The 20,000-nt window shown below is 36.4% G+C and overlaps 1 protein-coding gene across 9 annotated transcripts in view; it reads right to left on the bottom strand.

The window, feature by feature from the left end:
• The window catches only part of jakmip3 (Janus kinase and microtubule interacting protein 3), a 43,825-nt gene that overhangs the window by 21,501 nt on the left and 2,324 nt on the right, over nucleotides 1-20,000 (bottom strand). For 8 of the 9 annotated variants that reach the window (XM_060889781.1, XM_060889761.1, XM_060889789.1 and 5 more), the window contains exons 2-4: nucleotides 11,558-11,797; nucleotides 4,047-4,289; nucleotides 3,399-3,641 (exon numbers count right to left, since the gene is read on the bottom strand). In XM_060889781.1, coding sequence (XP_060745764.1) covers nucleotides 3,399-3,641; nucleotides 4,047-4,289; nucleotides 11,558-11,692 — 621 coding nt within the window. In that variant the 5' untranslated portion in view covers nucleotides 11,693-11,797. Of the gene's footprint in view, nucleotides 1-3,398; nucleotides 3,642-4,046; nucleotides 4,290-11,557; nucleotides 11,798-20,000 lie in introns of those variants that run through there. The other variant, XM_060889814.1, reaches the window with a different exon arrangement.

Genomic DNA, 20,000 nt, shown 5'->3' with positions numbered 1-20,000 from the left:
ATGGTAATAATATGATTCCACTAAGACCATTAAACTGTGACAGAGAGGAAAGGATGCACTGCTGTAATCCACATTAACTCAACTAGAAGCTACCCTGAAGCTGGCATCTCAGTATGTGAGACAGTAAAGATGCTTTTGTCAGGTGTCGGAGTGCATCATCTGTCTCAGAGACTAATCCGTTCATGCCTGTCACTTGCCAGTGTCATTTTGTATCACTTTAAGTGCAGCGTATTCACATTCATACCTGCTTATTCTGTGGCTCAATTTATTTCATATTTAATTTATAACAAATGTGATCATGGCTTTACCCAACCAGAATAGAAATAGACTTATATAGCATATTATGAATCTTATTTAAGAGCATGTTGGGCTACCGATCAGAAGGTTGTTAGTTCAATCCCAGGTCCACCAAGCTGTTGGGCCCCTGATCAAGGCCCTTAATTGCTCAGTTGTATAAAAACTGAGCAATTTGCTCAATTTGCTCTGGGGTAGTTGAGCAAGTTGTTTCTGCTCAACTACCCCAAGGACACTACATTTAAAAATCACATGATTCAGCTCAATAAAAATTAAAAACCCAAAGAAGCTTGTCAGTTTCTAAATGAATGTAGAAACACACCATGTGTAAGGGTGATACTTATGCTGGAGTCAGCACATGAAACATGCCCTTGATCACCTACATGTTTCTCGCATTTTCTTACATTTTCTTGATTGCAACAGTTGCAGTCCAATCAGCTCAGGTGGTTAAGGCTCTGGGCTATTGCTTGGAAAGTTGGGGTTTAAGCCCCAATACTACCAAGCTGTTGCTGTTGGGTCATTGCAGTTAATTTATTGAAATATTTGTTTGTTTTTGGCAAGAGCTTTAGAAAAAAAAAGCTTTAATTGTTCTATATACATTATAGTGAACAGTGTGAACACCATAGGACCGAAAATAAATTGATACACATGCAAGGACACATGAGTCCTGTGTTATAGTTAAGTGTCAGCATGATGGCGATGAAGTTGATACTGGTTGCCAAAAGCTCCGTGAACTGATCTTGAGCCTGAGTTACTGTATGTGAGGAAATTCTCATTGAAGAGAACATACAGGAGGTTCCCTTTGGGTTTTCTCAGAAACAATACTGCTTGTGACTCTATGTTGCCCTTAAGTGTGCCCAGCAATTGAGAATGAAATGACCTATGGCTTAAGAGTATTAATTAAGATTATGTATGGTTAGTGTTAGTAGAGAGCTATCTTTTCTTACACATTCAAACAACATGCACAGTATGGAACTCAACATTCTAACATGTTTCTTTTGAGTGAGTTCATTTCTGGCTTTCTACAGTTCCACTTCTCTTAGTATGTTTATTCTTCAGGAATAAAACAGCTAATATAGGCTCTTTCCATTTATATGTTCCCAGATATATCATTCAACTGGCTGACTGCGATTCATATTCGACTACGAAAGGCGAAAAACATTATTGAAGCCAGGTGAAATGTCAATTTATTTAAGAAAATGGAAAGGTACAAGGATACACTAAACCCCTGCAGCCATAAGAAAGCAATAAGATAGTATACAATGTGAAAGCAATAAACACAAATAACTGTCTCTCCAAGCTCTGGGTGACACTGATGTCAAGGAGGGTGATGTCATCTCAAATCTGCCGAGACACTGCAACATTCTCTGTGTGTCTCTTTGCTTATATGCCTTAAATTTATGCCACTGTACTGTCTTTGATTTTCTTTCCTCTACACCTCCAGGTCCTGATTGATATTATTAATACCTTCTGCAGTCTCATGCTCTCTATGTAACTATTAAAAATACACACATTAACAATGTCCCTTTCACTTCACCATTGTCATCCTGACTGTGTACTGACTGAGGTAATGCCATTAAGACCACAAACTCCTTCTCTTTCGCAGTGCTAAATAAGGAGACCCAAAGGAAAGGAGTTCTGAGGATCGATATCCCAGTACATCAGCAGCAACAGCAGCACAGAACCTCGCAGCTCATCCCAGCTTTCTGCTGACCAGGCACACAGTGCTGCACAGTGACAGTATCACATGATCCACGCTTTGATCAATCAGTTTCTCATGGGAATGTTTGTCATTGTCATGCCTTTACAATGTCAGGTCTAGATCTAGATCAGGTCTACATCTGGAAACTCACGTCTTTTTTGTTGGATGAGCTTGATAACGGTGTAGTGATACCCTAATGACTGGCACTTGGATAGTGTAGATCTGTACCTATGAACTACTGATGACAGTGTGAAACAAAGAATGTTTTACATGAAAAAAGAGGCACTCTGAAAGCTGTCACTTGGACCAGGGAGCGGATCATAATACCGAACCCTAGACTACCAGTAGGAGCTTGGTTGTACTGGAACGTGAATGTGAACGCAACTTGTATTAGGTCTGCAATTGTTCTGGAAGTAAAGTAACCAGCATATGTGCTTTAGCCATTGATGACCATTATTAGATTCCTCAACACACATGTATCACGAGGGTCAGGTAAACATTGTGGGACTGAGAGTTCAGGAGCCTTACTGTGCTTTAAAATAAATAAATAAATTAATAATTTGGTGAGTCGAAATGGCCAGGTTCTTCGTGTGCATTTGTAATAATTTAAGATGAACGTCTGAAACCAGACCAATGCTGAAAAGACACTGGGAATGATCACACTGATCGGATTGCAGCAAAGGTCTCCAGTGTGAAAACAATTTATTCACTAGACTCTCTTTTTAGTCTGGTGCCTCTCAAGGTTTCTACCTTATGTCATCTTGTGGCTGTCACCACTGGCTTGCTCATTAGTGATTTACATCTACATTTACATCTACTGTAGATTTTTACAGCTGCTCTGTCTATTGTTAAAAGTGCTAGACATATCAGTAACACCACTTCATCAGTAACACCTGAACACCTGCACATGGACACAGACTCACCAATACTGGACAAACTGAAGTGAAGTGAAGACCAAACAAAAAAAGTCTAGGTGATTTTCAGCTGTCCAGTTTGGGTGAGTCTGTGCCCATGATATCCTTAGTTTCCTGCTCTTTGACTGACACCTAGACTGACTTAAAATGCTCCAATTGTGTTTATACAAACATGAAACTAATTAAGAATATTTTTTCCATTTGCCATTTATAGCAGGGATCGAATTTAATGAATAAACCTACTTTTATTCTCCAGACACTTGAAAGCACCAGGTCAATACAGAATCCAAAGCACATAGAGAGTGCACTTAGCCCCTGGTTCACGCTGAATTACACACAACTTTCAGGTTTCCTAAATATGTTGTAGATATTTGATAAATACCATACTAAGACAGTTTAAGTGTGCTAACACCTATGCTCATTTTGGGCTTGTAAATCAGATTGCAAGTTTCAAATGACTGAAAGAAGAGCGTAACAGCAGCACGTACCAGTCTGCGGATCTCTCTCTCACACTCCTTCTTGATGCGATTGATCTCCTCTTGGTGGAGGTGGTACACACTGCGGATCTCGGCGGCTTTGATTTTGTCAGCCTGCAGGGCTACGTTCAGCGCATCCTCCATCTGCCGCTTCACTCCCTTTAGCTCAGAGATCTCCTGCTGCAGGCGTGAGCGCTCAGCCTCAAAGCCCCGACGTGCCTCTTCCCGCACCTCCACCATCAGAGCTGACTTCACCTGCACATAGAGATCATTCACTGTTACTTCCTTAGTTTTTTTAAATAAATAACTAGTTTTCAAACTACAGCATTGTTCAGTGCCCCATTATATAAAGCAGCAGTGTCCAATCTTATCCACAAAGGACCGGTGTGGGTGCAGGTTTTCATTCAAACCAAGCAGAAGCCACACCTTACAGCCAAGACTCTGATGTGGCTTCTGCTTGGTTGGAATGAAAACCTGCACCCACATCGGCCCTCTCCAGATAAGATTGGACACCGCTGATATAAAGCATCAATTATTAGGTCCATAATTAGCTGACATTGGTCCATTAGATCTAGCCAACTCATTTAAAAGTCAGTGTGTATGTCAGGATGCATTGTAGGTCTACAAACATTTCCTCTAAGATTTAGTCAAGTTCTTCACCTTGTCTGTAGAACCATCTCGGAGCACATTCACGAGGGCCTGCAATCTCTGAATTTCTCCATCTTTGATTTTAATAACCCGTAGCAGCTCGGATTCGTGCTGGCGCAACAGAGTCTCCCGAACCGAGTGCAGCTCGCGCAGCTTCTCCTCATGTAATTTGGCCCGCAGCTCGCTCACCGCTGCTGCAGACTTGTGCTGCTCATGACGCACCTCTTGCATCTTCTCCCTCTCCAGCTTACTCACCTGTGATAGCACAAAGACAAGAAAGACACAAAGGGTTAAAAGTGTAAATGTTAAAGATCATCAATTATCTTTCTGGTTTTCTACCATTACAGAGTTTGCACTTCTTATACTAACAGTAATAAGAATAATAATAGAGATACTATGTAGAGGTACTATGATTAAAGGCTGTATATTTTCAAACTAAATCATTAGTAGCTGAAATAAAGTTGCATCTCTGTCTGTTGTTCAGTTCAGCAATGAACCTTAATCAGTTTAAATTCACGCTAAGCTTTATAACTTAACTAGGACTGTTATAAATGCTGGTGGATGTAAATTTGTTAATGACAGGTTTCAAAAAATAAAATAAAAAATTACAGAGATTGTGGTCCAAATGTGTGATATTATGTTGCCTTTAATATTGATTACATATGCAGTGTTAAAAAAGTATATATATAGTATGTGTATACAGTAGCATATGCATATTAACTGATGTGTGTTCATAGTCAAGACTACAGTGAACATGTAACTCTGGTTTTCAATATTTCCACGCAGTGCCTCGAATTCCATTCACAATCAGGATTCTAGATTTATTCTCAAATGTGTAATATTATTTAAGATTTATACTGGTAAATGTGGACTCACCATTAGTCATGGATACAATTAGGAGCAAGGTGTTAATTTATAAAAAAAAATATATTTTATAACATTTATTACAAATGATGAGTAATGTTGAAATCCAGGGTTTGTTATCTCAAATAATGAATGTTAGGTAAGGTGACTGGTTTCTGACAAAATAAATAAAATCTCTCTAAACCTCAGTGTAAGATGTGACAAGGCCTATCAGTCATCTAACACCTTCGTGTTGTCCATATGGGACACACAAATCCCACTGCAGATATACTGCGTGTGTCTATTTTTAAAGCATATGGCGAGTAATTGGGGTCTGCATGATTTGTAGCTGAGTAAGGAAATGGAGCTCTCCATAGAGAGAGAAGAATAAAAAGCCGAGTTATCCTATAAGCCTTTAGAGGGGCGCAGTCATCCATCAGATTAATTAAGGTCAGAAGACAAAAAGACGATCATGGGAAGACGATAACTGTTCTTAGAGTGTAGTAGTTTAGCAACGCATTCATAGTAGAGTGTATACTGTGCATTTTGTTATATTTATAAAAAACTCATTAAAACGTATTATGGATTGTGTGAGCAGGATGGTGAACAAGAGAGAGACCGGAAAGAACAATAGCAGATGAGTAAATAGTGAAAATAAATTAGCACAACACATATAAATCTGGTGGGGGCACGGTGGCTTAGTGGTTAGCACGTTCGCCTCACACCTCCAGGGTTGGGGGTTCGATTCCCGCCTCCGCCTTGTGTGTGTGGAGTTTGCATGTTCTCCCCGTGCCTCGGGGGTTTCCTCCGGGTACTCCGGTTTCCTCCCCGGGTCCAAAGACATGCATGGTAGGTTGATTGGCATCTCCGGAAAATTGTCCGTAGTGTGTGATTGCATGAGTGAATGAGAGTGTGTGTGTGCCCTGTGATGGGTTGGCACTCCGTCCAGGGTGTATCCTGCCTTGATGCCCGATGACGCCTGAGATAGGCACAGGCTCCCCGTGACCCGAGGTAGTTCGGATAAGTGGTAGAAAATGAGTGAGAGAGAGTGATAACAGTAACAGTGTTAAAAGAAAACAAAAAAAATGTATTACCTTCAATCTAAAATTTGTCTAATGTTGTTGTTTGTTCAAAGTGACCTCATCAGTCAACATAATATCACTAAATTTGTTTTAATAGGGAAACTTAATTGTTTTTCCTCCATGCTGTTTTCTAAGTGATTTATTTAGTATTTATTATTCATTTGCTTTTCTAATATATATTAGTTTTATATTATTGTTTATTAACATTTTGTCACACTCTCACTGCTGTGGCCAGGGTTTGTTTCCAGGGTAGAGAACCAACCCAGCCACAGAGGAGTTAACTCTGTGAGCCAGAATAAAATTGGTAGGGTTGCCTCAGGAAGGGCATCCGGCATAAAACCTGTGCCAAAATCAAATATGTGGATTGGATAAGCCGCTGTGGAGACCACAACAAGGGAGCAGCCAAAGGACAACATTTATTAATGTTTTTATGATTTATTTCTGCAAATAGGTTGTCATTGAGAACACATTAGTGTATAAAACAACCTTTACTGTTACATATTTGTATGTGTAATATCAGTAGGACACAAATCATAGTGAATTAAATGCCTAGTAATTGTCTAGGGACATATAAATACAATGAGGATAACAATAAAAAAAGGAAGCAATAGAACATTACAGGAAAACTAACACTGAAATACTCTTACCAGACCAGATGTTAAAAAAAATCGTTCCTCTGTCAAGTGCCAAAACTAGATTCCAATCACAGTAGAATCAGCTTTCATTACTAATGAAACATTGCCTCCACACCCCAATCTATGACTGGAGTCATGCTGAGGGTGACATGCGCCTCATTTATCACTACCATACATGTTGAGCATTGTTTATTCAGGCCGGAAACAGCAGAGGCATCTCCACCATCTCCAGCCCTGTCAGTGTGAACACAATAGCTCCGCTCAGTCTGACTGTCTAGTTTGACAGCATCACATTTGTAAAACTGTGAGCTTGTGCTTTCATTACTGTGCAGTTGGACTGCTTTTCTACTGCAGCTCATTATTTCACACTGACTTGGGCAGGCTGAAGTGTAACATACTCAGTGCCACATTTCTGGATTCAAGCTAAAAGTCACTTCTGCTAAAGCAAATATTTAGCATGAGGCTCACTGTAGCATTCTCTGTTACAATATTTCCAGCATGTGTACAGGCTAACATGAAGCAATTCTCCAAAAGGCTGGGAAAATAAAAATGAAGAGTACTTTCTTCGGTTGCAGTGAATGTGAATATTTTGAAGAGACTGTGGCAAGATGACACAACTTAGAGCTCCTTCACAAACAGAAATCTTTCAATGGGTGTCATGTACATTTTCTGGATAGGTAGATATACCATTTTTACTAAGAGGGGTTTACTCAAGGGATTTAGTTAGGTTTTATCCAAAAGGAACTTTAAGGTTGGTCAAATAGATCCCATTTTCCTAAAGTATACAATCACTACATCACCATTAAAAATTTATTTTCCATTTTTATTTTTTATTATTTAATTTTTAGCAATATTTAACTTGCTTTCATTTTATACACACCTGGAATCTAAAAAGATCCTTACACTGACATTATTTTGTCCTTTTTGGGGGAACACTAAGGTTCTGTAGGCACCCCTTTAACAGTTTTCCTACAGTTAGTACAGTTAGGTATGTTTCTATTCACTCTTCTGAAAATGCAAAATTTGACATAATCGGGTGGTTGGAAATCTTACTACATACTGTAGTTCACGCTAGAAAACAACCAAGTGACAATCATTTTCCATGTAACTGTGCAAAAGTGAACAGTGATACAGTGGTACACACTGCAAGCAATAATGAAACAAATGGACTAAAATTCTCAATCCTCTGAAAATTTGTTACGAAAGCATCGATTCCAAATGATTTTCTCCATTAAATTATAAAAACATGGGCCATTCCCATGTAACAACATCTTTAGTCCCCACTCAACTTCACTTACTCCAAAATGGAAGAAAATATTAATTTTATAACTGCAGTGTAAACATTCTTTAAAAAAGTATGTAGACATTTGCTAAAATCTTCTCATAGCGGAATTAAATCAGCTGAAAAATACAAACTTACAAAGAGAATCTGTGCATCTTTTGACTTGCTAGAAGAACACAAATCCATAAAGGGTTCTAAAGTTTCCATCACTAACTTAACCTTTCTCCATTAAAGAGCGTTCAATGCAGGAAGCTTGAAGCCCTGAATAATCCAAAGCAAACTCAAAGAAGGAACCCTTTTTCAGCAAATGGACAAAATCATATCCTGGTGATTTAAACTGTGAAACCTTGGAAGATTATTAAGAGCGTAGCAATTAGAGAACTATTCAAACCAAAAGATGTGTTTGAAAATGAATAAGTAATAAGTAATGACACCTACAGACCGATAACCAACCCACCCACACATATCACCTGCATTAACACACAGCAACATCAACAGCTGATGAGCTGCTGGACATGCATCAGAGATAATTAGCTCATTTCTGCTGTAGATGGTCTCATGGTGTCAGAAATACTTTAATTACAGCTATATGAGCCGCATCTGGATATATTATTCCACACAATTTTTATATCACTTGTCAAAGAATCAGAATAAATACATAATTTACTGGTCAAGGAGAGTGCAGGAAAACTTCAGGATTAAATATAACTACATTTTAAGAGTAGATTTTAAAGGAGACTTTGTGAAGAATATGTAGGAATTTCAGTATGGATTATTACAAGGTGCAAATGAATACAGATATGACAGAAGCGGAACATGCATAATGAACAATGTGCAATAAATGTTTATATACAACAGTCTATCTGATAGTTTTATAATGTGGCAACATCCACATGCAATATCTAATTATCTAAGGGATAGAACAAAACAGGTGATTTTATCTATGATTATAAAAAAATATATATAGTAATCAAAGACACGCCATAATAATAACAACGATGTAATAACTGATAGTGACAATTAATAAGCTGAAAATGAAATGAAAGTCAAATGCCAAAGCACTGATTGCACAAAGTAGTGAATGTAAAAAAAAATGTTTTCCAGTGCACAGCCTCTGAAAATGTATGCAATTTTTTCTTTTACCTTTTTCCCTATTTCTGAGTAAAAGCATGTCGCTGAGAGAGACTGTGATTGGAGAGTGACTGCAATTCAGTGTGATACTAATGCAGCTTACTGATGACAGTGAAATGCAGTACAACCAGGAACTGCATCATCAGGAAACATCTGTCGACAACATCTTTTGCAAAAAAACATCTGTTTTTTGCTGATGAGATCATTTGATTTCAGAGCAATGCAATGATGGTTTTACTATTTAGTGAACATCACAACTACAGTACTGTCCTGAATTTTGTCAAGCTCTGACACTGTAGACTTCTTCCATAAACAAGTAGTTGTGTCCTCACAGAAAACTTCAGCATATTGGGATTCTACATTCATCTGATTATTATTAGCATTAGATTAGATTAACTTAATCTTCTTCTTCTTCTTCTTTCGGCTGCTCCCTGTTTGAGGTCACCACAGCGGATCACGTGGTCCACATATTAGATTTGGCACGAGTTTTACGACGGATGCCCTTCCTGACACAACCTTTCCATTTTTTTATCCAGGCTTGGGACTGGCACTGAGTTAACTCTACAGTGGCTGGGTTAGCTAACTGCCTGGGAATCGAACCCGGGCCACGGCAATGAGAGCAGTACAATGCATTTAAATCAATACTATAAATTCAGAGGGTATAATAATTGCTTTTTTAATCTCTAAATTGTTATGTAATATGTTGCAGTGAAATAATGATATATAAAATCATTAAATAAAAAATATATATTTATTTTTCTATTGCAATTTTTCTCCATTTTTTCCCCTATATGTACTATTTTATTTTTATTTTATTTGTCTTATTTTTTATTCATTTACCTGATTTTAATTATTTTAACTTAGTATTGTCTCTATTTTATTTTAATATATTTTATTATATCAATGACAGAAGTCTCTCTTTCTCTCTCACCCATCCACCAATCCACCCACACACAAATACATACACAAGAAGAAGGTAATTTTTTACTTTTTATCTAACAATACAGTTCCTCGGGAGTATCACATATACAGTACTGCAGCATTGTCCACATTGTGTATCTATGCCATTCATATACACACGCAACTCATGTAAACACACACTTGTACAGGTACAGAATAAAATAAATGTATGCACGATAAAGGATGACGTGAAATGAAGGCTTCATATATATTTTTAAATGCCCTTTATTTCTTACACACACCGACAAAACACCATGGATTGCTAGGACAATATTGTGCCTTTTATAGAATTAAACACAGTATATTGATAATGGAAAGTGCTCGGCTGGCACAACAAGATAAAATAATGATAAACTCCTGATATGACAGATTTTCTACAGGTATCCGTTTTAAAATCGCTTCGAAAACGATGAACAGATATGTGCATGGCTGTAGCCTAAGCAAAAATATTCTATATAATTCTGTATAATATTATACACCTACCTGAATACATGGATATCATTTAGGTATGTAAATATTTATCATTTTAGAAACTCGGTGAATGCAGATGAATTGTTTGTTCAAAGCTGTACACCATGACATCCAATATTTCAAACCTGTAGTGGTGCTCTGACATTTCAGCATATAAAATATCACCGCTCCAAGGATTGAGTAATGAATTAAACATCATCTACTTTTACTTAAAGTTTACATTAATTAATAATAATAAATGAACTCATTCATGTAATAAATGAACTCATTCATCTTCAGTAAGCAGCAACAATGATCATGGTAACAATGGATCCCGAGCCTATCCTGGGAACATTGGGCAAGACACACTGGATGAGACACCAGTCCTTTGCAGGACACCCTGAACACTGATTTACACTACTGCTAATTTATCATAGCAAATCCACCTTCTGGGATATTCTTGCATGGTTTGGAAGATTTCAGAAAACCCAGAGTAAACCCATTCATGTGCAGGAAGAAGACATAAAGCTCTACACAGACAGCACCTTGAGCACAGAACCACAATTTGTGGGCCTTGAGTTGTGGCACAGCAACACTACCCACTGCACCACCGTGCCAACCATCTAAATATATTATTAATCAATAAATTCACCAGACCGTGACATCTGTCTGATTATTCTTTTTAACTTTCTAGATGATTACTTTGCTAAGTCATTTAAATTACAGTTTTGAACTATTATAACTATTCTGCTAAGGACTATTGTTCACTTCCAGTGGGAATATGCATATCGGTTATCACTAAATGTTCCAAAAAATGTTTTATGAGTGTTAAGTGTAAGTGTATCAGATGCCTTTAAGACATGCTGAAATCCTATTAGAATTAGCTGATATCTTTTCAGCTTTTTCAGCCATCCCATCCCAAATAAATAAGTAAATGTGTCATTATGCACAGATCTGAACATGCTACAGCTCCCCTAAAACAGGGAGAGTTAAGGGTCTTGCTTGGGGGCTTATCATGCCAATGTTGAGGCTTGAACTCAGAACCTTAACCACTATGGTGCCACTGCCAGCACCCTTACCGTCATAAACAAGGCATACTGATAAAGACGAACAAACATTTTAAACAAAATTTCTGCTCACCTTGTTCTTCTCCTGCTGCAGTTCGATCTGGATGTCTGTAAGTTTGGCTCTCAGCTCCTCATTGGCTGCCTGAAGAGCTGCCATGGCATCCGTCCGCTCCCCCTTTCCACGCCCGCTGGGTGTCTTCTTGGCCATGGTGGGTGGAGCTCCACAGGCCACACCCTTTCCAGGGATGACCTGAGGTTGTGAAAGATCCCGGGTTTGATTTTGTTCAGTGTTCAGCTACATCTTCACAACCACCTGTAGATCACAGATAAAGACATGTCACAATCAACATCCAAGACAAGCTCAAAGACAAGTTCTGGAGTTTCTCTCAGTTTATTGGACACCAGGAGAAATTAGATTATGTTGGTCTTACACATGATAATGTCAACATGGTCTTTCAGTCACTTAGAACTTTCTAAAAACTATATTTTATTATACAGGATGCTTGAAATAATGAAGTTATTTTTACTCAAAAAATTTAAATTCACTTCAGGAATTGAGGTTCAGTTAGTGAGAGATGTAAATTTTCAGAATATCCATGGAAGCAGACAAGAGACGTTTAAAATCTCACTCCTATCCTGCAACTCCTCACACGATATTCGATTCGAACGATTTGGTGAAACAGGTTCGAAGCTTTCCTCACGTAACTGCTAAACCTCTCTGGATACATCCTCCTTTTTCATTACATGGGTCTCAGTCATGCATTCATATTTGCCAGGGCTAAGGCTTAGAACTCAATCTGACATGGAGATTTCACTCCCACACATTGGGAACTTTAAATAAATTGAGTATAAATAAAAAACAAAGCTCATAAAAGGTGTGCATTATTTCTTGCTGTAATAATTACACCCTTTAATACTGTTGGGGACATTAGATCTTTTATGAGTAAAGCTTTTTAGGTGATTTTAAATAACCCCAGATAGAAAAGCAAACGGAAACGAAAAATATGAAATAAATATATTGACAGTATGATATGAGGACAATATACCACATTAAAATAAGATAACAGCTCTTATTGTGAATTGAAATAAAAATCAGAAAGGTTTGATTATTAATATGGTTAGGGCTGGGATTGGGCATGTTTTTCACTTCTGACACAAAGTCTTCATTTTTTTTCTTTAAAAAGCCTAATTGTTTTTCATGGAATTGTCCTTGTATTGTAAATTAAAATCAATACATTCTATGTCATTTTAATTTACAAGCCAGTTGTGATTGAATAGCAATCTGGAACAGCATTTTCTCCGTACAAAACACACCACAATAGTGAATAAAATCCAAGATTTTTAAAATTCCATGCTTTGGGACCCCCTGTAAATGTAAATATAGGCATTTCTAACCATAAATATGATTCATTATTGCAAATGGACAACAAAAATGCACATTTATTTCAGCATTTTGAAAACCCAGAAGCATTTGATTTGAGAACAAACCTGTTATTTGGTGTTTTAGTATTATACTGTATACACCATAAATCTAAAACAGTTAAAAACATTAGACATTAGTACATGTCCACTTTTATAATTGCCCTTTTGACATTTTAATGTGCAAGTACAACGTATCACCGAGAATTACTGCCCATGAAAAACTACTAAAAGGCCTCAGTTTTCATAACATGATATTTTTATACTAATGTTTGCAGTAATAAAACGCATTACTGTCCATGGCCCCATTAGAACCATTATAAACATTAGCTTAGAGAAAAATATTGAAAACTGTTCACTAATTGACTAACCAGCTTAATGGGAGAGGCTCAATATGAGCAAATCGAGTGAAAATGTCACTGAGTGTAACTTTAAAGCATTTCAATCCAGTCTGTGACTGGAGTGGCTTTTCACTGTCAGCATCCAACAGCATAAAATTGCCAATCCTTTGCTTTACTGGAGGGTTAGAGCGACTGAGACATATGTTAGCTCTGTGGTTGAAAGCTGGCAAGGATATCGAGGATAAGTCAGGTTTGCAGCTCTCACCAGTTCAATAATAAATAAGATAGCAGAAAGCCATTTATGAAATAAGTTCAGTACTTGACTTGAATCTCCAAACAGCAGAGATTTTTTAGAGAAACAGCAGAGAGATACAACGGTAAGAATAGATGTGTGAGCCAGGATATGTTTAGATGGAGGCTTTTTGGTGTTTGAGATTAAAGTATCTCTTTACAGTCTTAATGTCGGTTAAAGATAAAGATACAACAAACAAGAAATGTACAATATATAGTCAAAAAAAATTTCCCATTCCAAGACTATCAGCATTAGCAAAATGTTTATCTATTGTTGTTATAATACCCTCAATTCTTCTAAGAAGGCTTTCTATTATGGAGTGTGACATTGGGGATTTGTGCTTATTCAGCACTGGTGAGGTCAGGCATTGACATCATGATAGAAGGCCCATTGATCATTCCAATTTATCCCAAAGCTGTTCACTGGGTTTGAGGTTAGGACACTTAGATTCTACAAATGCAAATTTGGCAAATCATACATGGATGATTACATGGATCTTATATATAAAAAAAAGACATATACTGTACAATTGTGTGGCTCCAACTTTGTGCAGTAGTTTTGGGACGACCCACATATGGTGTGTCTACATACATTTGGCCATATAGTGCAATATCAGTGAAACTAAAATGTAAAAAAAAAAAAAAACATACTTGCCTGACACCTTTTTCCAGAGCAACCATTTCATACAACTGAGTAGTTAAGGATTTTACTCAACAAACCAACAAAGGCAACTTGGTGGTCCAGGTATTTGACCTCAAAACCTTCCAAACAGTAGCACAACATCTTAACCACTGAGCTAATACTTCCTGAAAAGCAGGCAGAGGTAAAAAAAAATTCTTGTATCTAATCCTAGAAGGACCCCAATCACTGTCTCATGTTTTAATCTGCAAAGCCGTGCTAATGTTAAGGTTTCATGGAAGGAGAATGATCTGATCATACTCTCATACTCATAAGCGTTCTCTAGTGGGGTTGTGATAGCTTACTGGTTTAAGGCATTGGATTAGCAGGGTGTGGGTTTGAATCCCAGGTCTACCAAGCTGCCACTGCTGGGTCCCTCATCAAGGCTTTTAACAAAAGTGTAAGTCACTCTGGATACGGGTGTCTGGTAAATGGAGTAGTTTCATGTTGGACCAATGTAGTGCTAGGTTTGACCATCAAATCTGAAGAATCCAAAAGTTGTCACTTAAATGAGCTGGACTAAACTAAACTAAACCAGACACAAATAACATAAAAACTCACTTGACAAACCACAAATATTAAAAACAAAATCAAAAGAAGCTTCAAAAAACTTTTTTTTTTAGCATTCAATAGATCCACAATCAAACATTTAAAACTTTTCCTCTTTAAAAGGAAATGCAACCCATGTGTGGTTTTTTGAAAGGTGCAGATTTAAGGTAGCTTTTCAAATAAATGCAAGATAACATTATAATATTTCACTCGTTGGCAAATGGATGTTGATGCATGTGCAGAATATTCCAACAGCTAAATACATGTGTATGCCAGCGTGTGTGCTATTATGTTTGAGGATCCTTTTTGTTCAATGCCAAACTCACAGCAGTGAGTGACATTAACACAATACCTCAATTACACTAGTTTTGCCTGGATCTCTTGGCCTGAGAAGCCTTCACCAGACCCTTCTTGTAGTATCAGCATTTCTTCATGAATCCACAGTATGATTAATTAGATGCTTTAACAATATGTGTTTGGATGAAATGTATTGTTTTGTACTGTACAATGTGAACAATAGTTAATAATTACTAAGCCCCTGTGCTGTTGATTAATTTCACAGCTCATTGGGAATTTTACGGCAGACAATATAATCCACGTAATATAAAGCTAATAATAAACAAATTAAGAAAAACAACATGTTAACAAACACACATTTTCAGATATATTTGTGAAGTGGTTTTCTGTTGTATGTGTAACATTTGAGACATATAATTTATGGCAGGAGTCTCAGGAGTCAGACACTTTATAACAAAATAGTCAATAGGTTTCACAACAAAAGAATCTTTCTGTTTTTTCAGTAACCTGACAAACTGCAAAATTATCCTGTAAGCTTCAAGAAAAATAGTGTGTGATGAGTGAATAAATGCTTATAACATAAATTCTGTGAACTAAGCAAGAACTACCTTATCTCCTAGATGCTCTTTTATATCGATTGTAACTATAAACAGTTAAAAGTATGATGTGTTTGTGATGTGTTCATAAGTAATAATAATTGATATCACTGTGATATGACTGGAATAACAGTCTTTGGAACAGGCTGTTAAACTTTGAGTTGGTCCTAACAGCATAAATTATTACGTGATACATTAATACATTAACATTTCTAAAGGATTAATATACACTGGATTGTAAATGCCAGACTCTCAGACTGCATAAACAAATACAAAAAAAATACAATTGTGTAGTGTAATTGTTGAGAAATTACTGTGAGGAGTCTTTTATTTTGTAAGGAGTCTCCAGTGTTTTGTGATTTTTTTTTCTCAGTTTCTCTGCAAACATGTCTTGCGACATTGCTTTGTCTAATTAAAGAAAAGAGAGAAAAAAGAGAGTCTAGAAAAGGAACAATGCTGCTATACTTTTTGAAAGAAACCTGGATTGTGGAAGTGTCATAATATCAAATTGAACTAACTATACATTGTTAAAATGCCTAATCATTGCTGTGGTATAAAAGGAATAAAAGACTGCAGAACTTGCAGTTATTGGAAAATAATCTGTTTTATATCAGCAGACTGAAAAAAAAGAACATCTGGTCAGATTTAAGAAAAGAATATCAGCGTATACATAACAAAATATGTTTTTATGTGATTTCATTGCTTATATTAATCTTAATTTAAAAGTGTTTCTTAATTAAAATGGTGTAGAATGAGTGTGATCAAATCATAGTATTAATATTGGTATATTATATATTTCTCAAAAAAGAAGAATGATTTCATCTTACTATGTGAACAAATCTGTTGCGTATAACGTTTTCATGCTTTTCTTAGAGTCCATTTAAAAAATTTTTTTAGCATTTTTCAGTGAATCATATTTTGTCAGAATAAAGGTAATCTCACTAACAGCTCAATAGGGGAAAGTCATAAAAAGCAACACTGTGCTAAAATCTCTTTGAAACACATTCTGCACAGACTGCTGAGACACGGTGTTGCTTTAATACATGTGACTTATATTCTTTCAGCCTAGAACCCCTGACAGCATGCAACGCTTTTGAAAACACAAACATGAGCTACATTTTAAGAAGCCGTGGGCACACTGAGCATCAGTAATGGTCATACTGCTTAAAAAGCTTAATTCCAATGGAAAGCATAGAAAAAAAAAAGTTTAATTACAGAAAATTGGTCTCATTACTGAAATTGTGTCTATGGAAAACAAGGCACCATGTCAAGAACAGATAATGTATTGAAGGTCATTTTTTCCCAGACACATTGCCCCTGATAATAGATTAAACACAGCCTCTGTGGGGTTACTATTGAGTTCTTTCTGTACTTGGTGTTTGTTTCTAAAATATTAATTCTCTTTGTGATTCTGAGCATTTGAGTATAGCACAGACCAAGGAAATGCTTCCACATGTTCTTAAAACAGATGTACTGTAAATATATCTAATACATCTCATTTGTTTTCTTTAGAACTTACAGTATATGGTGCAAACGTCAATATATGTAACTTTTAGGCTAAATACAAGGTCTTGCTTTTTTGCATTCAATAGTAGTTTGATTCAGAATTATAGTTCTTGCTCAAGAATGAATAAAAATGTCTGTATGAGTTTCTTACACTTAATCCTGTGTGTGTATGCGTTAATCCTCTTTAAAACATTGTCTGACATAATCTAATCAAATCTAATACATGATATTTCCCTAAGAACTAGAGCTGAGAGACATTACTGAGATTGCAGCTGTGAACTTTCTAGTCAAGCACATATCCAGAGTTTCCTTGCTCCGAGATTGTATTAAAAGATGTTGTTTTAGATCGTAAGTATGTAGCTGAATGAGACTAAAAAATAAAAATAAATTAACAACAACGAAAAAAATCAGTGTAAGTGAATAAAGCATTTTAATTTAAACATAAATAAAAAAAAGCAATATATACAATATACAACAAATAGAAATATCAGGAAGACTAACTTATAGTGATTGTTTGAATGAATGAATGAATGAATGAATGAATAAATAAATAAATAAATAAATAAATAAATGTTCTTATGTATCTTGCTTTAGTTTTGCTTTAGACCTGCAGCCTCCAGGGTATTATTTAATATTCATTGTTTGTTACTTTAACTTGATAAGAAATCACATTTATTCATTCATCCGTTCATTCATTCATTTATTCGCAGTAACTTCTTTATCCTGGTCAGGGTCACAGAGGATCTGAAGTCTATCCTGGGAACAGTGAGTGTGATGTGTGAACAAACTCGGGTTCAGTATCCCATTCCATCGTATTACATCATGCATACACACCTTGACACTTTCATTCTTCCTTTGGAGCAATTTATTGTCCAACTATTGTCATGCTTTTAGTAGGAGGAAGGAAACTGGAGAATATCCATCTCAGTTTACTGGGCCACAATCCATGTCAGTTAATTCAGTAGGTTTAATCTGTAGATAAAGTAGACTTAATTATGTGATTCTTGATGCTGAGTGACTCACTGTTTTATATATAAAGTCCAACAAAGTTATACATCAGGGCCTAACATGGTAGTAGCTGGTATCACATTCTTCTATCTGCAAAGGTGGCTATAAGATAACGGAACAACTTGAAGATAAGTCGACAACTGAGGTGAATTAGAAGGTCTAAGTTTTACACTTCTGATTTAATAAGACTTTATTATTTCATGCAGTATATGCATGCCTCACAAAGCTAAATTATTTATTTTGTGTTAAAAACAAACACAAATTATTTGGGATAAGGGAAATATTTATTAATAAATTCATTTTAATGTAAATGCACAATTTATTAAATCAGATTATATGTATAATTGGAAAAAGCAGTACACTAGCTACAACATGAGTGTGTGTGTGTGTGTGTGTGTGTGTGTGTGTGTGTGTGTGTGTGTGTGTGAGTGTGTGCGTCAGAGAGTTGATTTTACATTCATGCCCTAAAAGCGTGAATAGCACATAAAATCATGGCTTGCAGCCAAATCATAATGCAGCTAAATTTTCTTCTCCATTTCTGTCATCTGCCTTCATGAGCTCTTACATTCTGGGTGCAAATTATTCCTGACACTTTATTCTAGAAAATCTCATCTAATTGTGTTCTCAGAAAACAGGAAGTCACTTTAAAATATCTAAGTGCACTACTGACTCACAGCATCAATACAGCCTTGATAATTTCAGGCCAAGACTGCAGTGTAAGAAATTAGAAACTTGTAACAACAATGCTTAAATGAGCATAGATCAATTCTGGATGAAGATTGTGTGAATGGAAATGATGTTTTAGTGCTGCTTAATATTAAACACCTTCGCTATTAAACACCCTAGCGCTCTCAGGACAGAAGCCAGGACAGAAATGATAAATCATTTCTTAAGCATACAAAAATAAGGGACATAGGGTTGCAAATTTGATTCCCAAAGTTTGCATTTTCTCCCCATGCTTAAGGGGTTTCCTCTGGGTATTCCAGCTTCCTACCTCATTTCAAAGACATACGTCATAGGCTGAGTGGCATCTCTACTTTGTCTGCAGTGTTTGGATGGGTGTGTGATTGTGCCCTGAGATAACTGTCCAGGGTGTCCCCTGCCTTGTAACATAAAATATACACAAAATGGATGGATGGATGCATGAATGGATGGACGGATGGATGGATTTGGTGAAGAGATAGATGGATTATCCAAATTCATCCAGAGTACTTGACTAAGAGAGCATTAGATTTCGTGGTACAAAAGATAAAGTATGAAACAAAAGGCAAAATTACTACTGCATTAATGCTTTCTTTCTGTCCTCTGTCTCTCTGGAAGTGTGATGAATTTGTGATCAGCTCTGCTTAGTTCAGTTGGGTTCATTTTGCCTAAGGAGAAATGGACAATCCTCCTGGCGTCAGTCTGTTTAGGAAGTCTTACAGTACAGCTCCATGACATACAAGAGTCTGGAGTCACATCTTAATAACCACTAAGTACCAAAGACAGACACATCTTAGTTATAATGTCAGTCTAAGGGCATTTGTTGTAACATATATAAATTAAGCTCAATTTTTAGAAACTTAATTATTTGTCTTTTCTTTCATCTGACTTTTATTACAGATGCAAAATGTTTATGATGTAAGTATGGAAGAAAGTGCAGGGATGTTTTCATGTGATGGTATAAAAATTTGGGAAAGTGAACTATAATTACAGAACTATAATTAACTTTATATATTTTTGCCACAGTGTTTAAAAAGTAGACAAGAACAGCTTTTGCTAAAATTTCCTCTCACGTCTGTCTCATCCTAAGCCCTTTATGACAAGTGTCAGAGGTCTAGATTATAATAT

Source organism: Tachysurus vachellii, chromosome 2 (assembly GCF_030014155.1).
Source record: "Tachysurus vachellii isolate PV-2020 chromosome 2, HZAU_Pvac_v1, whole genome shotgun sequence".
In the NCBI taxonomy this organism is placed as follows: domain Eukaryota; kingdom Metazoa; phylum Chordata; class Actinopteri; order Siluriformes; family Bagridae; genus Tachysurus; species Tachysurus vachellii.
This window is presented reverse-complemented; position numbering and strand designations above follow the sequence as displayed.